The following is a 22,720-nucleotide window of genomic DNA, read 5'->3' as shown; positions in this document are numbered from 1 at the left end:
CCAGGATGCAATCCTTATTACCATGTCGTGGTCTAGTCGCTAGAAGTGTGTGTGTGTGTGTGTGTGTGTGTGTGTGTGTGTGTGTGTGTGTGTGTGTGTGTGTGTGTGTGTGTGTGTGTGTGTGTGCGCGCGCGCGCGCGTGCGTGCGTGCGTGCGTGCGTGCGTGCGTGCGTGGGAACATCCACCGCATAGGTTCAAGCCCTCGTCACTGCTCCTACGGATTTTCTCAGTAATAATAATAATAATAATGACCTCTCGTAAGCTTTCAGCCTTAATACTAGATAATTATCTCCAAGAAACATCACTTTACAAAGTCTGACAAATATGTCTTAGAGCGCCGCCCTGCTTGACTAAGCATGACATTGGAGCCAAGAGGCGGTAGGTCGCAGCAACACCCTAATCACCATGTTTCCCAGGCCGTACACACGGTAATTAGTGCGTCAATGGCAGGAAAACTGTTCAAGGAAAAGCTGTTTCATAACAGTCGAAGGGTTATAAGCGTTCACTGTGGCTGCCAGGGGCCTGGCAGGACTTGAGCAGCGGGACCCACCACCAGGGAACGGTAGGGGGGACGGCAGGGGGGGAAGGCAGGGGGGGGGACGGCAGGGGGGGGGGACGGCAGGGGGGGGGGGACGGCAGGGGGGGGGACGGCAGGGGGGGGACGGCAGGGGGGGTGGACGGCAGGGGGGGTGGACGGCAGGGGGGGTGGACGGCAGGGGGGGTGGACGGCAGGGGGGGGACGGCAGGGGGTGGGACGGCAGGGGTGGGACGGCAGGGGGGGACGGCAGGGGGGGACGGCCAGGGGGGGACGGCAGGGGGGGGACGGCCAGGGGGGGACGGCAGGGGGGACGGCAGGGGGGGACGGCCAGGGGGGGACGGCAGGGGGGGACGGCAGGGAGGGACGGCAGGGGGGGGGGGACGGCCAGGGGGGGACGGCAGGGGGGGACGGCAGGGGGGGACGGCAGGGGGGACGGCAGGGGGGACGGCAAGGGGGACGGTAGGGGGGACGGCAGGGGGAGAAGGCAGGGGGGGGGACGGCACGGGGGGAAGGCAGGGGGACGGCAGGGGGGGACGGCAGGGGTGGGACGGCAGGGGGGGACGGCAGGGGGGGACGGCAGGGGGGACGGTAGGGGGGACGGCAGGGGTGGGACGGCAGGGGTGGGACGGCAGGGGTGGGACGGCAGGGGTGGGACGGCAGGGGGGGACGGCCAGGGGGGGGACGGCAGGGGGGGACGGCAGGGGGGGAAGGCAGGGGGGGACGGCAGGGGGGGACGGCAGGGGGGGACGGCAGGGGGGGACGGCAGGGGGGACGGTAGGGGGGACGGTAGGGGGGACGGCAGGGGTGGGACGGCCAGGGGGGGGGGCGGCAGGGAGGAACGGCAGGGGGGGAGACGAAGTACACTGTACAGGTGCACTGAGCATCCTTAAAATAGACTAATCTTGTAGTAAGAGGAAACAGGACCCAACAGACGGTGTTTTAGTCACCGTACGGCGCAAGCCGGAACATAAACAGTGAACGTAAACAGTTTTTACCGTAAACAGTATATCCCCGTGGAATATAAACGGTAAACGTAGTCAACTTGCAACAGTGGATGTCCTCACTGCCTTCGGCCTGAGGACCGAAGGTAGTACTGATCGCGAGGATCCTGCAGACTCAACACTGGTTATAACATATGTAACCTCTGAATACGGGAACAGCACCAGAGCCCAGGCATAACCCAGTATGGTGCGACGCATCGACGGGTCCAGTCGTCGCGTCGACGACGACGACGAAGCTATGGAATAGATGGGGCAGCCATGGTCCACCTTAGACAGCCATGGTCCACCTTTGACAGCCACGGTCCACCCTAGACAGCCACGGTCCACCTTTGACAGCACAAGACAACACTACAAACACTCACTGCCTAATACATTCCATCTGTTAACTACCCTGACACTGAAAAAGTTCTTGCTAATGTGTCTGTGGCTCATTTGGGAACTCAGTTTCCACTTGTGTCCCACTGTGTTGTTCGGCACAAGCACACACAGTGTGTGTGTGTGTGTGTGTGTGTGTGTGTGTTGAAAGACACAGTGTGAGTGTTTTCAGCTCCCCGGGAAATATAAGACAAGACTAATAATTTAGTTTGGAGGTGACATAAGGTGACCAAGTCAAGCCGGCGCCAACGTCGACCCTAAGCGCTCTGGGGACTACCATAACGCGACAAGATAAGGAGCGACATGTTTTCACAGTGAGTGTAATAGCACAAGTCTTGCATTCTTGTACAAGAGTTCTTACAAAGTTGTGCACGTAAACTTAGGTAGAGTCTTAGTTGTGGCGAATTTGCAGCAGCCGTGTTTGGTAGCAAGTTGGAGGTGTAACAGAGATCTCCAGCCCGTCCTCCTAAGGTAACCAAACGTCAAGAAACTGTCGTACTAAGGTGCCCTTATCATAACGTACCAGAGATAAACAGAAAACGGGACAGTATGTCAACTTCGCGAGCCGTTAATTTTTTATTACGACAATTTTTGGCCTTAGAATATACGTCAAAATGCGATGCTTTGTTAGGAGGACGGGACAGGAATTCAGCAGAGTGAACTCGTCCACACTCATAACAGACAGGAGAAGAGAGATCATGAAGAACGGAATAGCGCCAGAAACAATGGCCTGGGAAACACGTCCATACTGACGATATTGGTCAGAAAGAAGTACCAAGTCGCACTCTTAAGCGTACGACGAGAGGAAGCTCTCGAGAACAAATTCTGCCAGTGCCATGAAGGCCAAAAAATACAGCTGGGCTAAAATAGTACACTTATAGGTAGTGCCGTAGATCTTTTCCAGATAAACAGACCATACGAATGTTAACCACCAAACCCAGAGGGACGTCGGTCCTGCTGCCTGTGACAATTACAACAGCCAAATTGAGAATGGAACAGGCAACGATGAGGTTCAAAAAACTACATACGACTACATTTACCACAGGTTCAAAAAGTATCATGACAACTTGTGGATAATGAAACAAAAATTCTTTGGAGAAGTGTTTTGTGTATCATGTATTTTATATGGGAACAACTCCTTCAAGCCAGTTCTTGGAGGACAGTTGTCGCCTCCCAAATACGAATATAAATATGCAACAAATACTGTAAGGTGCACGAAGGGAGATGACTGAGAACCTCAGGGTACACCATCCGAGCCCCCCCACCGTGGAATTACAAAGGGACAAGGCAAACTGAAGCGAGATCAGTGTAGGGAGCTGAAGGCGAGTGTGTAAGCCAAAGAGGCCAGAATCACTGCGAAACTTTAAAATATGTAAGACAAGAGGTTAGAGGAGAATTGGAACTGACGACTGAGAAAGACCAACAACAGATCGACATTAACTACACCACGGAGAGAAAGGACAGGCACAACCGGTGAAACTAATTTACCGGCATTCTTACAGATCTTCCAGATACAGAGGGGAAGGGGCAGTGACAGTACCAGAGGAGATGTGGCACCTCCAACTCTCACGTTTGGCTGCAGGAATAACTCTGTGTGTCACAGCACGTGCCTTCCACCACGGCACGTACTTTAGGTCCCCCATGCACGGCCAGCGGCAGGATGTTATTGGGCACGGCCACAGCCAGCCGGAGAGGGGAGTAGAGTCAACCACGCCCATTCGAGGGCGGCTGACAAAGAGCCCGCACACCGCACCATGGCAGCACTCATGGCGGGCTGGCTCCACTATATGACGTCAGCCTACCATCACCTTCACTAAACAATCCAGTCTCTCAATTTGCCTATCTTAAGTTTCGCCTCTGGCAGATATCAATCCCAGGCACGGTGGCTCTGGTAGATATCTGTACATGTTTCCCATTCAAACTACAAAAAATATTCAGGCTTTGTTGACATCATTTTAATGGATTTCAGAAACCGCTGGTAAACATATGACCACAGCTAGGAAACCTCTTAGTCTAATCGAGGCCTCCGAGGTCAACTACTGCCTTTAACCAGGCTGCAACCCTCAACAATGGCCTAACTACCAGATACCTATTGACTGAACAGATGCATCATCTGAAAGAAAATCTTACCCAACCGTTGTGTCCTGGCTGGAGACTGATACCGGATCTCTTGGGTATGAGCCGAGGACGTAGACTACTCTGCTGCAGGACCCAAAAGTACTAATGCACTTGTAAGCATTTCAAAGTACTAAACTACTGCCGCATTAAGTAATAAAGTTGTACAGTAAGGTACCAGCAACGCGTTCCCGCGTGAGACACCTTGGTTACTCTCATAGCATTATTTAGTAAAACTTTCTTTCATTATCTTAGCGTAATATCTCATTTAAACACTGACTAATAAAAAAATTATATTTGTCCCTTTTTGTGTGTTTGTAGGGGGGGGGGGTTTGTTTACTACCTGACGGCTGGGGTTGGCTCTCGACCGGTTCGTTGGTTCCTTTACCAGTTTATGGTGACACTATTATTAGTGATTTACTGATTATTTTTATATTACTCTTATTACAATCAATTATTATTTATTATTATTATTTATTATTATTATTATTATTATTATTATTAAACTGAATATAAAGTGCAGCTCACACTTTCAGTGACTGCGTGGCCTGTGTGTAGCCGATGTGACTGGCCGACACGTGTATGTATATATGTATGTATGTATATATTATTTGACAACGATCACAAAGAGCATACCATTGCTAAGCGTCTACGCAACTCCCTCCATTAACTAATATATCGCCTATTTGACGTTATCGACACCAACGTTACAAATGCAATGTATTAAGAGAATTAACTACTGATAAATATCCACATTTTCTATGCATCGACCCACGAAAGGTTGGGTGGGGGTGGCTGTAGGACCAGCCAACCACACCACGAGGCTGTAGGACCAGGATAAGGGCACTTTAATACGACAATTTCTTGACGTTGGGAAACCTTAGGAGGACGGGCTGCAGGAACTGTACCGGGTACAGAGGAGCGCGGAGAGTAGTACATGAGGCGGACTGAAGCAGGTACAGGCAACGGCTGTACTGGGTGCAGGAGACGGCTTTTACGCAGAATAGAAATCACTGCACCGGAAAACATACTTTACCAGGTAGATGAGACAGACTGCGGCAGGTAGACTAGGCTGCCCGCACCAGGTAGATGAGAGATCACACCAGGTAGATTACCTGGTGAATTACCTTGCCCAAAACGCGATGCGTGTTAGCAGCGGCTTTGCAAGAATGTAAAAATACGGATCTTATGTAATCTCTACATACCCATTGTACCTTCTTGTAAATAAATAAAATATCATATTATTATTATTATTATTATTATTATTATTATATTATATTATTATTATTATTATATTATTATTTAGACATTACAAGGTAGACAGGCCGCGTATTCAACCGTAGCCTTGTGCTTTCAAAATATATAGCCTCCATTACCTAAATGTTACGATTTCATAGTCAACATTGTGCTCCCTCGCGCGCGCACACTTACCTAAAAACAAACGCTTCGATAACCACTCGCAGACGGAACAATTTGAAAGACGACTGAACTTAATGAAAGTAAAGTAAGGGAGGAGCTAAGCAGCCATGACAGAGCACAAAGCACGGAAGGTGATTGGTTGGGATGGCAGTGAAGGAACCAATCAGAATAGTTTTCCTCCTTCATGATTCTCGTTGACACACTAAAGTGCTGAGTCAGTGTTGTATGGTGATGTCATTATTTTGTATGGTGGTGTTCGGAATGTGTTCGTATGCTTGTATCTATCACTGTATGCTTGTTAAAGCATACATCTACCATCCATTGATAGATACATACATTGATAGATAGGGAGCCGGTCGGCCGAGCGGACAGGAACCTGGACTTGTGATCTTGTGGTCCCGGGTTCGATCTCGGACGCCGGCGAGAAACAATGGGCAGAGTTTCTTTCACCCTATGCCCCTGTTACCTAGCAGTAAAATAGGTACCTGGGTGTTAGTCAGCTGTCACGGGCTGCTTCCTGGGGGTGGAGGCCTGGTCGAGGACTGGGCCGCGGGGACACTAAAGCCCCGAAATCATCAAGATAACCTCAAGATACAAGCTTCCGAGCTTGTGTCTTTGACAAAGTTAATTGAAAGTAATTCGTGTGGCTGCCATACTCATGATCTATATACTGGAAAAACTTGTGGGTTATTTTCCGTTTAGTGACCCCGATACATATGTACGTATTTATGTAATTATTATAATAATAATTCATAATTACAATAATAATTCATTGTGTCGGGGACAGGAAGATAGGTTATATATACAGTACATGTTAGGCTTATATACCGAGGTTCCTCCTCCCCCAAGATGCAGCTCCACAACTAGCTGACTTAACTCCTGCGGGTACCTGTTTACTGCTAGGTGGACAGGGACATGAGGTGAAAGGAAACGCGCCCAACCATTTCTGTGCCGCCTGGGATTCGAACCCGGAAATCTCGATTGGGAGTCGGGAACGAATCCAACTGTACTACATTGACCTCTCTAAATAAATGTACTCCTGTAACTACACGTAGTTACACATTATTGGCTATAGTGTACATACCGAGGGGGGTAGAAATAGCCTAAGCTATTTAGGCTATTATTGCCTAAGCTATTCTATCCCTTTGAGATGTATTTCTTTCTTATCTCAATAAACATACTTGAAGCGTACATATCCAAGTCCCTGTTTGTGCCTACAATAGCCTAACAAGTTGAGTGATATGTTTAAAAGGTCGCTAACACAGTTCAAATCTATAAATAAACTGGTGTGTTGAGGAGAGTGGCCTCGCCTTCACCAAGGTCACCATCCCCGGTACCTCTACACTGGTGACACATTCATCACTGTATTCTACTGTTGTGTATATATTCATCATTCTATAGTTGCTGGCTCTACAACTGCTTAGGAATTACCATCATATCTGTTACAATATGGGCCAACACTACACCAGCTTTGTTAGTTATTAACTATTAATGTAATTACTTTGCATAATCTAGGCTATTATTAATGTTAGTTTGTTATAAAGAAACACTTCGCTAATGCCAACAGCTGTTTATCAAAAACAAACAAACATGTCTTGTATACAATTGTCTTGCCCGAGCAGAGACGCATCAGTTTAAGGATCTTGCATATTTACCGATGTTAGATCAACACAAGATAACGCAGCAACCCGTCCTCAGACGTAGTCCATTCCATCCAGCGGTCGACCCCAAAGACGCATTCATCAATTTTAATATGCTGTTCATTCAAAACATGAATTTTCTCCAATATAAAATAATAATAATAATATATATTAGCATATTTAAGCATTGGTTAGGTTAGGTGTTTAGGTTCTGTTGGCGATTATTTGTAATTGTAGTACGTGGGTGAAGGATTTACAGCGTTGTGGTTCGAACAAACGTCGTCAGCGAAGCACTTGTTCCGGAAGTGTTCGAACGTCATCAGTTGTGAGTCATGTGTAAACCATTTTTCTTTTATAAACAGGGGGGGGGTTGGCGGGTGCATGGAATGAACATTGGCCTTTGTTTATGAGGACGGGCTTAATTAGTGAGAAATAAAATGGGCAACACCAACCATATCAGTCGTGTGGTGTAGCAGAGAGCTTCTATCTGCACGTCCAAGTACTGTACACATCCTTTGTGAACCCCATTCTTGAGTATGCTGCCCCGGCATGGAATCCTTACGTAGAGAAACAAAACAAAATTAGAAAAGATCCTAAGGTATGCAACAAGGCTTGTTCCTCGGCTCAGTGGAATGAGCTGCGAAGACAGATTGAAGGGACGGTCTCACATTACACAGAATTACACTAGAGGAAATAAGGAATAGGCCAGACATGATAACGACCTTCAAGATACCAAGGGGACTCGACTAAGTAGGCATACAAGCAACGTTCAAAGGTAACATTAGATCAAGAGGACATTATTAGACGCTGGACATGGACAAGCAAGTCGCCGAGACGTCAGGATGAACGTCTTCACTTGACGAGACGTACGGGAGTACGTCGGACACCACCAGGAAGCTTTCCAGGAAAATTCCCCTCATCAGTTTTATATGTAAATATGATACACGCCATCAAACACACCCCTTCATTGTTACCGACAACCCTGGTGAGTACACCTAGGTGAGTACAACCTGGTGAGTACACCCAGGCGAGCACACCCAAGCGAGTACACCCAGGCGAGAAAACACACACACACACACACACACACACACACACACACACACACACACACACACGAACAAGGAAAATTGCAAATCCAAACAATTAGAATTACAGCAGCAGCAAGGACGGCAGCAACAGGGGCGGGGGCGTCGTAGAAAATGCGGGAACTATAAATATATCTGTATTGTAATAACTCGTGACAGGTAAGTGTACATGTTTTAGATTCGGCAACGCTGAACAAAAAGTTCCAAGTAGCACGGGTTATGGCGAGCCCGGAGTGGACTTACCTGGCACAGGAGCGGGGCTGTAACTGTCCTGTGTACATTAATTGATGAAGATTACGCCACCCAAAAGGTGGCATGGGCATGAATAACCCGTACCCGTGTACATGTTTATTGCTTTCTTATGATGTTAAGGTGATGAAGATGATGTGGAGGAGGAGGAGGAGGTTGGTGAGGTGATGTAGGAGGAGCTTCATCTGTACATAACTCCAGCAGCCGCATAAACTGGAATGTTTACTGAAATAGTCAAGGAAAAGTTGCTTCATAACTGCGAGGGGGGCCGAAGCAGCTGTCTGTCTGTGCCCCAGGAGTGTGTTCCATACACCTTCCTTCCCCCTTCACCTACTCTCTCAATCCCCACCAACTTTCCATACCCCCCTCCACCACCACTATGTTCCCACACGCTCATCCACTGATGAAGATTAAGCCACCACATAGCAACACACACATCCTCTTCCTAGGTAAATTATAATCCTCCCACGTACACCCTACTCCGCCACACCTTACTGCCATGCACACTTGACTATAGTTACTCCTACAGGACCTACACACACAACCCCCCCCCCCACACACACACCCTCCTCACCCAACTCCCACACACCTCTCCCACCCCTGACCCAACGCCAACAAGCAATATTCTGTCCAAATGATTTACACATTTTCCTCCTAGTTTGGACTTTCACAAACGTCCTCTCAAGTTTCTTGTTTATGGTTCTCAACCTCTTATTTATATTTAGATATTTATATTATATATATTATATATATATATTATATATATATTATATATATATATTATATATATATAATATATATATATTACATATTATATATATATATATTATATATATACACACACATACATACATGAGGAGAGAGAAAAAGGAGAAGAGAAAAAAAAGAGAAAGAGTGCTCACCTAGTTGTGCTTGCGGAGGTTGAGCTTTGGCTCTTTGGTCCCGCCTCTCGACCGTCAATCTACTGGTGTACAGATTCCCAAGCTTCTCAAGCTCCATCATATCTAAATTTGAAACTGTGTACGGAGTCAGCCTCCACCACATCACTTTCTAGTGCATTCAATTTACTAACTACTCTAACACTGAAAAAGTTCTTTCTAATGTCTCTGTGGCTCATTTGGGTACTCAGCTTTTACCTGTGTCCCCTTTTGCATGTACCACCTGTGTTAAATAATCCAGCCTTGTCTATCCTGTCAATTCCCGTGAGAATTTTGTATGTAGTGATTGTGTCTCCACAGGCACTTCAGTCTTCCAGCAACGGGAGGTGCAGTTACTTCAGCCTTTCTTCTTAACTAATACCTCTTAGTTCTGGGATTAGCCTAGTGGCATACCTTTGAACTTTTTCCAGCTTCGTCTTGTGCTTGACAAGGTACAGGCTGCATGCTGGGGCCGCATACTCCAGGATTGACCTTACATACGTGGTATACAAAGTTATGAAAGATTCCTTACACAGGTTTCTGAGGGCAATTCTGATGTTGGCCAGCTTCGCATACGCTGCCGATGTTATCTTTTTGATGAGGGCTTCAGGAGACAGGTTTGGCATGATATCAACTCCTAGATCTTTCTCTGTCCATTTCTTGAAGGACCTCATCTCCCATTCAGTATCTAGTGTCTGGTCTCCTATTTCCTCCCCCTATTTTCATTACCTTACTATTACTTGGGTTGAACTTTAGTAGCCATTTGTTGGACCATTCCTTCAGTTTGTTTAGGTCATCTTGTAGCCTCATACTATCTTCCTCTGTCTTAATCCTCCTCATAATTTTTGCATCATCTGCAAACATTGAGAGGAACAAGTCTATTCCCTCTGGGAGACCATTTACATATATCAGGAACAGTATCGGTTCAAGAACTGACCCCTGAGGGACTCCACTGGTGACGCCTCGCCACTCGGAGACCTCAGTGACTGTCCTCTGCTGTGTACCTTGTGTATCCAGTGGAGTACCTTCCCTTTCACAGCTGCCTGCATCTCCATGTTGTGCACTAGTCTCTTATGTGGTACTAAGTCAAAGGCTTTCTGGCAATCAAAAAATATGCAGTCTGTCCACCCCTCCCTTTCTTGCCCGATTTTTTTTTGCCTGGTCATAGAATTCAATTAATCCTGTGAAGCATGATCTGCCATCCCTGAACCCATGCTGATGTTGTGATACAAAGTTCTTCCACTCCAGATGCTCCACTAGCTTTTTTCTCGCAATCTTTTCCATCACCTTGCATGGTATGCAAGTTAGTGACACTGGCCTGTAGTTCAGTGCCTCCTGTCTATCACCCTTCTTGAATATCAAGACTACATTAGCTGTCTTCCAAAATTTTTGGCAGTTCACCTGTTACCAGTGATTTGTTATACACCATGGCCAATGGCTGTCACAGAGCTTCTGTTCCTTCCTTCCTTCCTTCCTTCCTTCAGTATCCAAGGTGATTCCATCCAGGCCTATAGCCTTTGTCACTTCCAACTCTAGGAGATGCTTCACCTCCCCACTGGTAATCACAAACTCAGCTAGTGGTGTTTGGTTAGATATTCCCTCTCCTATCTCTGAGTGAGTGAGTGTGACTTCACCTAGTTTTATTCACCAAATTGTGCTTGTGGGGGTTGAGCTCTGCTCTTTAGGCCCACCTCTCAACTGTCAATCAACAATCCATTTTTTTCCTCACATACACACACACACACAGAAAACAGCCTATAACATCTATAACCCCCAGGTACCTATTTACTTCTAGGTAACAGGGACATCAGGGTGAAAGAAACTTTGTTGTCAGTTTTTGACAGGGTGAAAGAAACTTTGTTCACCGAGATTTGCTAATTTCAGTCAGAAAGAACTGACAGATTAGAGGCCAGACAGGAGGGGGAAAGAAGAGGGGATAGGGGGAAGGGTAGAGGTGAAGGATGGGAAGTGGTAAAATGGGCGAGACAGGAAGGGAAGAGTGGGGGAATGTGTGGAAAGCGGTAAGAAGAGGGGCAGAATGGGGGTGTGTGTAGGGATATACAGACTATCCAGGGAACTGCCAGGTGCCCCTCCTAGTAAGAGATATTGCGACTCATTATCAAGACCTGAAATGATGCTAGCGCTAATCATATAAATTATTTGATGTCGACCGAAATGTTGTTCGTACCCAAGACCTATTCATTAGAACACATGACCCAGTAAGGTCACTAACTTTACAATACTTGTCTGAGAGACGCCATCATCAGTGATACCTTTACATTGCCGTGGTGTGTGTGTGTGTGTGTCGCTGCTCTGGCAACTACTGTTTCAGACAACTCCTGCTAGTAATCTGCCCAAGGTGACAATGCCGGCAGAGGTAATCTAAAAATAGTGCAATTGTACAAAGAGGATGTAGAAAAGAGAGAGGAAATAGCAAAAGAGGGAGAGATGAAGCGGTATGGTTTAACTAGAGGGTGGCAGGGTAGGCATAGAGGAGTGGGTGTTACACCAATAGCAAAGGCAGCCTTAAATGGTGTCGAGTGTTGGGAAGGTACATTAAGTATGGAAATACAGTATCACTGGCATTATGGATTTGAAACAACGTAAAAAAAATATATACTTTTATTAAATACTGATAAAGAACATGTTAGCATTATATTAAATGTTGCAATTTTAGCATGTCATGAGCATTGAGAGACTGACAAGCCGACTGATTAACAGGTAACAAGAACTTATCATGAAGTCATAGACAGTGATGGTGACTAACAAGTAACTGCTGATTTGATCAATGACAGCCATACAAGCATGACGACACCCAACAAAATTTATACAAAGTCAAAACAAATAATCCACATTTAGACAGTCACACAGGTGTCCAAGGAAAGAAACAGTCATAAACCATCCATAGTCTGATTTATAGATAAATATCCAGTCACATATATACCCATAGATAACAAGACAGTCACATGTACAGGTATTTACACTATATACCAGGACTACACAGAGGACCATACCTACCCAAATTGCATTACCACTTACCAATCACCATATTTAAATGCAGTCATTGTCGCATGAACATTTCCATCTAAATAATTTCCAATATGGCCATCATATAAACATTCCTGTATAACCAGATAATGATTTAAAGGACAAACAACATAGTCAGTAAATTAACACCAAAATCAGTCATTAAAACTGCCATGTTGCAACAGCCACGGAATCCTTGCAACACAAATCTGTCATAATCAAGTTATACTGAACCTTAAAATTCTATAGTCCATACCACTTCCTTGGCTGCTAACACGCCACCTATTGCTCTATCATCAGAGGTACTCAACAGTCAAATGAGAAAACCCAGCTCGTTCATGAGGGTCTGGTCATTAGACTGCCTGCCCAGATCTTGTGTGAATTTAGTGACAGGTGGAAATTTCCTGCCTTACCACAATAAACTCTGATCTTGTCAAGATTTGAACCTGCGATCACCCAACTGGCTAACACCACTCCACCAATGGGTGGACTGGTATTAACCTAATCCTAATCCACCCTCACAGGTTAAAATCCTGGCAAGATCCAAAAATTGATTGTGATTTACAGCTTAGGAACCATTCAAGCTTTGTTTCATTTCATGTCAGACTACATGTCAGACAGCAGATGGCAATCAAGATAAAAGTACAGGAATTAAGATAATTTCTGAGGAGCCGCAAGACCACAAGAGACCCCCAACTGGTCCGATAAAAAGCCATCTCCAATCAGTGATGACATGTCCGGTACCACATGACATGGAGTATACATACTTCATGCTCCGGTACCCCAAGGCTTAGTGAGGTGCTACCTCATATCTCATACTAGTTATATCTCTTTTTAAACGGTTGTCTGTTACATTAACCTGGCATCTTAAGAGCAGCATGATGGCGCCCATGTCCTTGCGGGTAGTGCCCCCACTGATGGTGCCTGTGTCCTTGGGGTCTTAACGCGCATCACAAGAAAACACAAAGCCAGTATGGCCACCTAGCACTAGTAAAAAAGGCCCCAAGCCTCCACTTGTACCATGATGGACTCCAATGCAGGTTATTTTTTAACATAATTGTATGCAATATCATGGTAGTCAAAGTGGTACGACAAATACAATGAGTTTCCTACAACACTAAATCCGTAACGAAGCTCACCTCACCATGAATGGCTGCAACATAACATGTAACAGGAGGCCCAACAGGGTTTAGACGGCATTTGCACACTGTACTGTGGAAGGTACAGTATGCAAACACCTCTAGGCAAAATCTGTGGAATGTATCGAGTGATAATCTTTGCTGTCGTGACAAAATAATACTGATTGATGCATGATACAAGGGCCAAGATACCTGGGGCCAGATTCACGAGGCAGTTACGCAAGTGCTGTACTTGCGTAACTGCTTCGTGAATTTGGCCCTAGGTCTCCGATTGGTGCAGGATCAAAGGGTCCTGATACCAGACCTCTGATTGGTCCTAGATCCCAAAGACATAATACCTATAATGTGGATAACCTTGAAAATCACATGCTTCACCCAACTTGGTGGAAGAAAGGGAGATTCCTGATTCACAGATGTAAAAACATTCTAAAATTTTGTCAATTAATTTGTAGCAAGTAAATTATGTAAGTAATATACTTGCTCCATATTCTCATTGGCTTATGTGCAGATAAAAAGACAAGTCTGTTAATTCTACATAACCTATCTCTAAGTTATCACATTCCTAGAAGGGAAGACTACTAGGGGGAGAGGAAAGATATGAGTGGTAATCGGTTATAAGGGGGGAGGGAAGATGTTAGTGGTGGTCATTTACTAAGGGGGAAGGGGATTATTAGGTGTTCAGTTACTAGGAGGAAGGAGAGGATACGAGTAGCGGTCAAATATTAGGGGGGAAGGAGAGGATATGAGCAGTGGTCAAATAATAAGGGGGGGGGGAAAGAGGATAGATGTGAGTGGTGGCCATTTACCAAGTGTAGGGGGGAGAAGAGAATATGAGTGGTGGTTAATTACTAGTAAGGGAGAAGGGGTGGCGATATGATTGGTGGCCAGTTACTAGGGGATGGAGTGGGGGGTTACACGAGTGGTGGTGGTGGTGGTGGTGGTGGTACCAAGGGGAAGGGAGGGGTGGGGGGATTATGTGAGGGTTGGTCACTTGTCAGAGGAATGGATGCGGGTAGGGAGGCAACATGAGTGTTACGAAGAGAGCACGTATGTTGCTTCATAACAACTGAATCTTGTGAACAGAATATAAACCAGTTTACGAGTTATTATATTATAATTATTATTATTATAATATAATATATAATGCAATATTAATAAATAATTATGCTCAGGACATAATGACGGTGTAATCTCTGCTCAAAAAGCACCTCTCTTTTATATTAATAAAATGGGCAAATCTATCTATCTACTGAAAAATCAACATTTAAGATATAGAGATAAAATATATCTTCGCTTCGTGTATCTCGGTATTGAATAGTAATTGGCTTTGTTCTCAAAACAATCAGCGATCCTAGGTTCGATTAATGGTGGGACATAAATGGTTTGGCAAATTTCATTTCACCAAATACCTCTGTTCACCTATCAGTAATTAGGTATATGGGAGATAGGCAACTGTTGTGAAGTTGCATCCTGGGAAGGGTCAGCAGTTGGACCTTTTTTTGGAGGACCTTGACGCAAACCTAAATTAAATATATACACAGTCTTCCAGTTGCCGATAAAATTAACTAATGGTAGAATATCGTCATCCTACCCTAACAATCTTAGGGTGTAAAGTTTTGTATCTTGTTAAAAAGGGAACTTTGTTTTAATTAAACTAAGTTTAATTAATTGTTTCAGTCTAACCAAGTGTCAACAGATTATAAATACAGTATCCAACAATTATGAGGGAGATATATCTTCATCTTTCACTCAGTCTGTGGTAGTAAATCCAAACTCATAAATAAAATGATTCATAATGCCCATAGGATAATGAACTCATGGAATTGCCAACTCGTCAAGGCTATAAATGCTAAGACAAAACTTCAGTTTAAAATTCAACTGGAGCAATGAGAGGGACCTTTAACAAGCCAGTACGAGTTTCCTTGCCCATCAAAACTGCTAGAGATAGTGGCCCTCGAGTAAATTCAGGTGCATTAAATCCTCACACTCAAGAGGGTAACTCGTCCATGCTAACTCGGGTTATAAAAAAGTACAGTACCAAGGTGAGAAGTCTTACCCGGAACTGTGAATGTCACGCTCCATGCTTTTCCTCCCCCTCCCTCATTACTCTGTGCACATGCATCAATGATTTAGCAGTGTTGTGGTGTCGAGCAGAACGCCATTCTCTCACTTCGCCAAGGTAAGGCAAAGTGGTATGACTCCTGTCATAAATATTGAAGATGACGAAGAAGATGAAGATGATGATATAGAACCACTAGTGTTAACAGCAGTGGCTGTATTACTCGCAGCTCACGTCCCCTCCCCACCCAAGTTCCAAGCTCTTTCAAAGAGGTACTGTATGGTCAAATTGTACACGAGATGGTTTGATGAAGCTTTTTTTTTTCCGATACAGTAGTCAAAACCATATATATCATTCAGTTAAGATGCACTGGTATTAGCTTAGGTTAGGCTGGGGTTAACCAGTCCAATGGATTGCTCAAGTCAGTTTTCAAATCCAATGGCAAATCATCTTATGTTACTTACCATAATAAGTAACACTACTTATGAAGTTAAAATACGTTGATAATGATTTAATTTGTGGGGTTATTGCCGATTCACACGGAGTACTGTATTATAAAAATATTATTATGTATTTGCGAATTATTTATAGCACCTTTTTGTTCTTCCAAGCCCAAGATGACTAGTTAAAGCTGTAAATAATGTGTATAAATTTCTCGTGTGATGACCTCATGATACTAGAGTAGCTTAATCAAGTTTCCTCTAGTCAAGACATTTGAGAAATTGAGCATTTTATAACCAGAATAAATCAATAAAAATAAGTGTTCCTCTTGCTGGAAGACAGTCAATACCTAGAGACAGTCTGTTACTGATTGTGTAAGGTGAGTGGTGACTCAACATTTCATAGTAGCAGACAGGACGAGTGTGGTAGATGAGGAAGAGTGTGGTAACTCAATGAATCACCACACCTGCCGCTAAAATCTAAGGTGCCACTGACACCTGCGTCATTAAGCTCTCGACTCATTCCCACCTGCCAACCACCACCTTTCCCTCTTCTGCCACACCTTCACACACCTGCCACATCATCTCACCAGCTGTCCATCACAGAGTACAACAAATGACCTTAAACCAGCATAATGAACTAAATATTAATGACTTTAAAAAAATTTGAGCAGTACAAATCACATTTCCTCTTGCATCTTATACATGTTATAGTGCTCACTAGAAAGACAACATTATTTCTGAATTCAGCGCCATTAAGTGCACCTTGGAACTACTCTAAATAAATTACAAATGCAATAGCTGAAAGAGCTGCAAAAATCTGGAATATGTATTGGGTGCATAGGTGCCAGAAGGCTGCTTTCCCCCAGCTCCCGCAGCAGCCGGGTCGTCCCCCCAGCTCCCGCAGCAGCCGGGTCGTCCCCCCAGCTCCCGCAGCAGCCGGGTCGTCCCCCCAGCTCCCGCAGCAGCCGGGTCGTCCCCCCAGCTCCCGCAGCAGCCGGGTCGTCCCCCCAGCTCCCGCAGCAGCCGGGTCGTCCCCCCAGCTCCCGCAGCAGCCGGGTCGTCCCCCCAGCTCCCGCAGCAGCCGGGTCGTCCCCCCAGCTCCCGCAGCAGCCGGGTCGTCCCCCCAGCTCCCGCAGCAGCCGGGTCGTCCCCCCAGCTCCCGCAGCAGCCGGGTCGTCCCCCCAGCTCCCGCAGCAGCCGGGTCGTCCCCCCAGCTCCCGCAGCAGCCGGGTCGTCCCCCCAGCTCCCGCAGCAGCCGGGTCGTCCCCCCAGCTCCCGCAGCAGCCGGGTCGTCCCCCCAGCTCCCGCAGCAGCCGGGTCGTCCCCCCAGCTCCCGCAGCAGCCGGGTCGTCCCCCCAGCTCCCGCAGCAGCCGGGTCGTCCCCCCAGCTCCCGCAGCAGCCGGGTCGTCCCCCCAGCTCCCGCAGCAGCCGGGTCGTCCCCCCAGCTCCCGCAGCAGCCGGGTCGTCCCCCCAGCTCCCGCAGCAGCCGGGTCGTCCCCCCAGCTCCCGCAGCAGCCGGGTCGTCCCCCCAGCTCCCGCAGCAGCCGGGTCGTCCCCCCAGCTCCCGCAGCAGCCGGGTCGTCCCCCCAGCTCCCGCAGCAGCCGGGTCGTCCCCCCAGCTCCCGCAGCAGCCGGGTCGTCCCCCCAGCTCCCGCAGCAGCCGGGTCGTCCCCCCAGCTCCCGCAGCAGCCGGGTCGTCCCCCCAGCTCCCGCAGCAGCCGGGTCGTCCCCCCAGCTCCCGCAGCAGCCGGGTCGTCCCCCCAGCTCCCGCAGCAGCCGGGTCGTCCCCCCAGCTCCCGCAGCAGCCGGGTCGTCCCCCCAGCTCCCGCAGCAGCCGGGTCGTCCCCCCAGCTCCCGCAGCAGCCGGGTCGTCCCCCCAGCTCCCGCAGCAGCCGGGTCGTCCCCCCAGCTCCCGCAGCAGCCGGGTCGTCCCCCCAGCTCCCGCAGCAGCCGGGTCGTCCCCCCAGCTCCCGCAGCAGCCGGGTCGTCCCCCCAGCTCCCGCAGCAGCCGGGTCGTCCCCCCAGCTCCCGCAGCAGCCGGGTCGTCCCCCCAGCTCCCGCAGCAGCCGGGTCGTCCCCCCAGCTCCCGCAGCAGCCGGGTCGTCCCCCCAGCTCCCGCAGCAGCCGGGTCGTCTCCATATCCTGTACCAGCTCTGTCATTTCAGCTCATGGAAAAGCTGGCTCACCACAGCTTGTACAACAGTGTGATTATCTCAGCTCCTGCAACAGCTTGGCTCCTCACCTCTGTTCCTAAGCTCAAGCAGCACCTCCTTAAGCCGCTGGTAGTCCTGTTCATGCTTGAGTATCTTGCTTGGAGGCTTAGCAACGAGGTCAACCCCAGTCACCTGACACTTGAACCAGACTCCGTCCTCCAATACGATGGTAAAGGGGGAGGTGTTGGCAGTTGTGCAGTGGGGCAGGGAACTGGTGATGGAAAGACATTGTAGTTAATGGAAGGGTGTCATTAGGCACTACAGGGGTCTTATTAGGAAAGAGGAGGGGGGGGTTTCATTAGATAGAGGAGAGGATTTATTAACAAATCAGTTAAAATGGGTTTCATTTGAACATGGCTGTAGGGAAGTTATGACACTCAACCTAACCTATACCATCCTCCTGCTAGAGCTATTAAAATTACCCACAACCATCTAGAGCAGGGGTGGCAAACCTTTTTCGCAGCATGTGGGCAAATTTACGATAATCTTTTAAAAATGATCTCGCATGCCCTTGGGAAGCACATCAGAGCAGCACTTTACCTCATTTATACTGAGGTGGGGAGATGCAAGTTCTCCGGGTCATTACAGCTAAACCACAAGAGAGACTTTTTACTTAAAGTAAACTTAATTTGCTTCCTGGATACTATTTAACAATGTCAAAGGAAAATAGGAACTTTTTCACAGTTTTTTATTTTCTACACCAGAGGAATGTCACATGTAATGTGTGTGCAGTGCAGGGGTTAAACAACCTAACTAGATTATGTTCAACAGTGATGAATATTCACACGTTTTGTGAATACAGTGTCAATTGGATGATAGATTTTAGCATCATCAGAATGTTTACTGTCAATGTGCCATTATATTTGCTCGCATGCAATAGGTTCACCACCCCTGATCTAGGGTGACCTGGTAAGTTGATCTTTACAAATTGTAACTTAAAATAATAGAATCCCTAGAACTAAATTAAATGTAGCACTGAAAGAAGTATCCCAACATGGTGGCATGAGAAATATGCATGAGAAAAGGGGCATATTTTATTTTATATATATTTTTTATATTATATATATATTATATATTATTATATATATATATATATATATATATATATATTTTTTTTCTCTCCCCCAAGATGGAAGTCAATTATGAAGTGATATGAGAAAAGATTTATACCTGGTGTGAGGTCCACTCAGCAGGATCATGAGGGAGAGATCCTTGGCTGTGGTAGAGAGCAGGTAGTTCTGGAGCTTCCTCACTGTCTCCTCCTCACTTGCCTCTTCCTCATCTTCACTACCATCTACTGCTAAGTGATCACTGGAACCACTCTCAAGTCTCCCATTTTCAGTACAGGTACTAACTTTCATACCATCAACGTTTGCCAAATGAATGTCACCATCCCTGGTAATGATATCTGCAATACTTTGCTGGTCAACATTTACACTCGAGTCAGCATTAATAACTGGTTTAATTAAACCATTACTCAGGAGATGATGCTTCCTCTTCCTAGTGTGGCAAGTGTTGCCACAGTGATGCTTGTGCTTATGTCTGCCGCACTGCAGGTAGAGCGAGGCACTGTCATCTGTCCATCGGCCCAGGTCCTGAAGGAGTATGTCGGCATCCTGCATGGTACCCACTCTACTCACCAGGCCCTGGTACAGTCTCCTGGCCCTGAACACCCCAAGATCATCCAAAGTTTGGAAGGCCAGGATCCTGCCCAGAGGAGACCTGGCACTCAGAGGCCCAGAGTGCTTAGGGACTCTGGCATTTCCTGATGAGAAGTTGAATGTCAGCGCTGTAATAATGACATCACGCAGGTAACTGAAATGCAAAGCGGCTGCTTAAGCTACTGTAAATACAATGCCTAATAATTCCAGACTACATACATTAATGATGAGCCTAACTAGAGGCTGTATAAAATATACAAATACTCTACTAAATAACCACTGTGGTTGATCTTTCATACATCTTAATAATAATTAGTAGTAATAATGATAATAATAATAATACTGTACTGTAATAATAATAAATAATAAATACATTTATTATGCGTTTCTCACCTGAAGGGTCTACAGTCCTCCACCGGCTCTCCATCCTGGGGAGAAAAAACTTTTACATAAATTATACATAACTGTCATTTTAACATATAATAATTACTTACAAAATTGTCTTAAAATTCACCCAGAAAGGGTTATATTCTAACACTTTGATGCAAAAATTAGTCTCAATTATTGCCACACAATATACGAGTCTTTTAGTTAAACATCCAATTTTACTGTAATGGTGGAAGTTGTGAGGAGAAAACACCCACCTGAAAAACCTTAAAGTTGTTCTGCGGTGACTGTATAAGGCCATCCACTGCCCGTCGCATCCTCTCTACATCTCTGGAGGACAAGAAGCTGGGGTCAGTTGAATTTGGAAGCTGCTTTATGGAAGGGCTTATGCTAGCTGTCAGAATCTTGTATTTTACTCTATTTCATCACAAATCTTATATGTTAGCTTATGGAAATCACAACACAGTCAAACCACATTATTGAAAAAAAATTATGTAAAAGATCAATGAGTAATCGTGTTGGAAGGCATTAGTTTTAAACAACACAAAGTACCTGCCACAACAGAGAACGTGCACCTGAGCTCAGCATTCCACTTCAACTGATTTTTCAGGCATCTCTGTTTTCAGGAGTTTTTTTTTTTTTTTGGGGGGGGGGGGGGATATTCCTGCATGGGCCCTAAGCCTCTGGCTTGCCCACTAAGTGTTGCTTGTTTGTTTTACTTGGGCAGAGTATGAGTATTTATGACTCTCATGGTTGCTTCAGTAAGATTTACTGAATATTCCAGCAAGATAATATTCCAGTGGTCTGTCAGGCATTTCTCCACAGTGTTGACATTTCCTCTCATCTTCCGGAACCTGTAAGCCTATTTCCCATGCACATGGGAATCCAAGCCTGATGGGATGTAAATGTACTTCTGTTGTTCTACTGCTCTTTTTCATCAAACTAAGTGGTTCGTAGTTGGTTGAATTCTTGTACCAACCCGCAGATCCTGATGTTGCAACTGCTGTGTTGTGGTCACTATACATCTTTTGCATTGCTCTGTTTCTAATTACTTTCTTAATCTGTGATAGACTCTGATATGTAAATGTCTACATTTCTTCTCTTAGTTGCAAGTTTTGCAGCTTTATCAGCAATGTCATTTCCTATATATTCCCACAAGACTTGGCACCCAAATGACAAGTACCCGACGGCCTTATCGTTTGAGTGTTTGCATTAATATGAATTTGTGATCAGATGGATGTTATCACATATGCGTTCTTGTTGCAAGGTTTCAATGGCGGTTCCCTAATCTGTATGTATGATAACATGTTGTCTGTGTTCAGCAAGAGCATGTTCCAAAGCCTTTTGAATGGCTAGCATCTCTGTAAAGTCGAACACCCATTTGAGAGTCTCCAACTATTTACAGAGTTTCCTGCTTTAACTGCAGCTCCGGTTTCTTGTCCCTGCTGGTCTACTGATCCATCTGTGAAGTAAGTGAAGCTGTCAGATGCCAAGTTTGCTTCTATATGCATCTGTGCAATGTTACGTAGCAGATGAGGATTTGTCTGGTTCTTTTTTTCCTTCAAGAACCATGATCTTAAAGTCTGCTGGCGGAGATTCCCAAGGGGCTTGCATAACAAACTCTGCATGTATTTCGTCGACTCCCCTCTCAGTGATTGTGTTTGTTATATCGAATGTATTGATGGTGTTTATCGCACAATGGGTCCACTTGTTGATATTGGAGGTTCTTCTGTCCAGAGTTAGTGCTCCAGTGATTATATCTTTAAGTGAACTGATGTACGTTGTAGTTGATCTAAGTTAAGTTGTAGCCGATGTGTGGAAAAAGGCCAACATAGTTCCAATCTACAAAAGTGGCAGCAGGGAAGACCCCCTTAATTATAGACCTGTATCATTGACAAGTGTAATAGTCAAAATACAGTACACCTGTATTGGAAAAAATAATTAAAACTAAATGGGTAGAACACCTGGAGAAAAACGATATAATATCAGACAGACAGTATGGTTTCGATCTGGAAGATCCTATGTAACGAACTTACTCGGTTTCTATGATCGAGCCACAGAGATTTTACAGGAAAGAGATGGTTGGGTTGACTGCATCTATCTGGACCTAAAAAAGGCTTTTGACAGAGTTCCACATAAGAGGTTGTTCTGGAAACTGGAACATATTGGATGGGTGACAGGTAAGCTTCTAACATGGATGAAAAATTTCCTGACAGAAAAATGAAGGCTGTAATCAGAGGCAAGGTATCAGATTGGAGGAATGTCACGAGTGGAGTACCGCAGGGTTCAGTTCTTGCACCAGTAATGTTCATTGTCTACATAAACGATCTACCAGTTGGAATACGGAATTATATGAACACGTTTGCTGATGATGTTAAGCAAACTGAATATTCCAGCTACCAGGGTTGAATAATGGTTTTTTGACGATACAAAAATTATTGAGGATAATTA

General features: G+C 45.8%; 2 protein-coding genes across 4 annotated transcripts in view; one reads left to right on the top strand and one right to left on the bottom strand.

Moving 5' to 3' along the window:
• Positions 1–22,720, top strand: part of asun (integrator complex subunit 13 asun) — a 476,385-nt gene that overhangs the window by 147,900 nt on the left and 305,765 nt on the right. The gene's annotated exons all lie outside the window — the stretch shown is intronic.
• LOC123772428 (uncharacterized) overlaps positions 1–22,720 on the bottom strand; it is a 126,583-nt gene that overhangs the window by 37,487 nt on the left and 66,376 nt on the right. For 2 of the 3 annotated variants that reach the window (XM_069325989.1, XM_045765564.2), the window contains exons 6-10: positions 20,527–20,599; positions 20,276–20,310; positions 19,392–20,036; positions 18,251–18,432; positions 7,541–7,645 (exon numbers count right to left, since the gene is read on the bottom strand). In XM_069325989.1, the coding sequence (XP_069182090.1) occupies positions 7,572–7,645; positions 18,251–18,432; positions 19,392–20,036; positions 20,276–20,310; positions 20,527–20,599 (1,009 nt within the window). In that variant the 3' untranslated portion in view covers positions 7,541–7,571. The remainder of the gene's footprint in view (positions 1–7,540; positions 7,646–18,250; positions 18,433–19,391; positions 20,037–20,275; positions 20,311–20,526; positions 20,600–22,720) is intronic. The other variant, XM_045765565.2, reaches the window with a different exon arrangement.

This window comes from Procambarus clarkii, chromosome 17 (genome assembly GCF_040958095.1).
Source record: "Procambarus clarkii isolate CNS0578487 chromosome 17, FALCON_Pclarkii_2.0, whole genome shotgun sequence".
Taxonomy (NCBI): Eukaryota; Metazoa; Arthropoda; class Malacostraca; order Decapoda; family Cambaridae; genus Procambarus; species Procambarus clarkii.
Note: the sequence above shows the minus strand (reverse complement) of the source record. Positions and strands in the feature narration are given on the sequence as shown.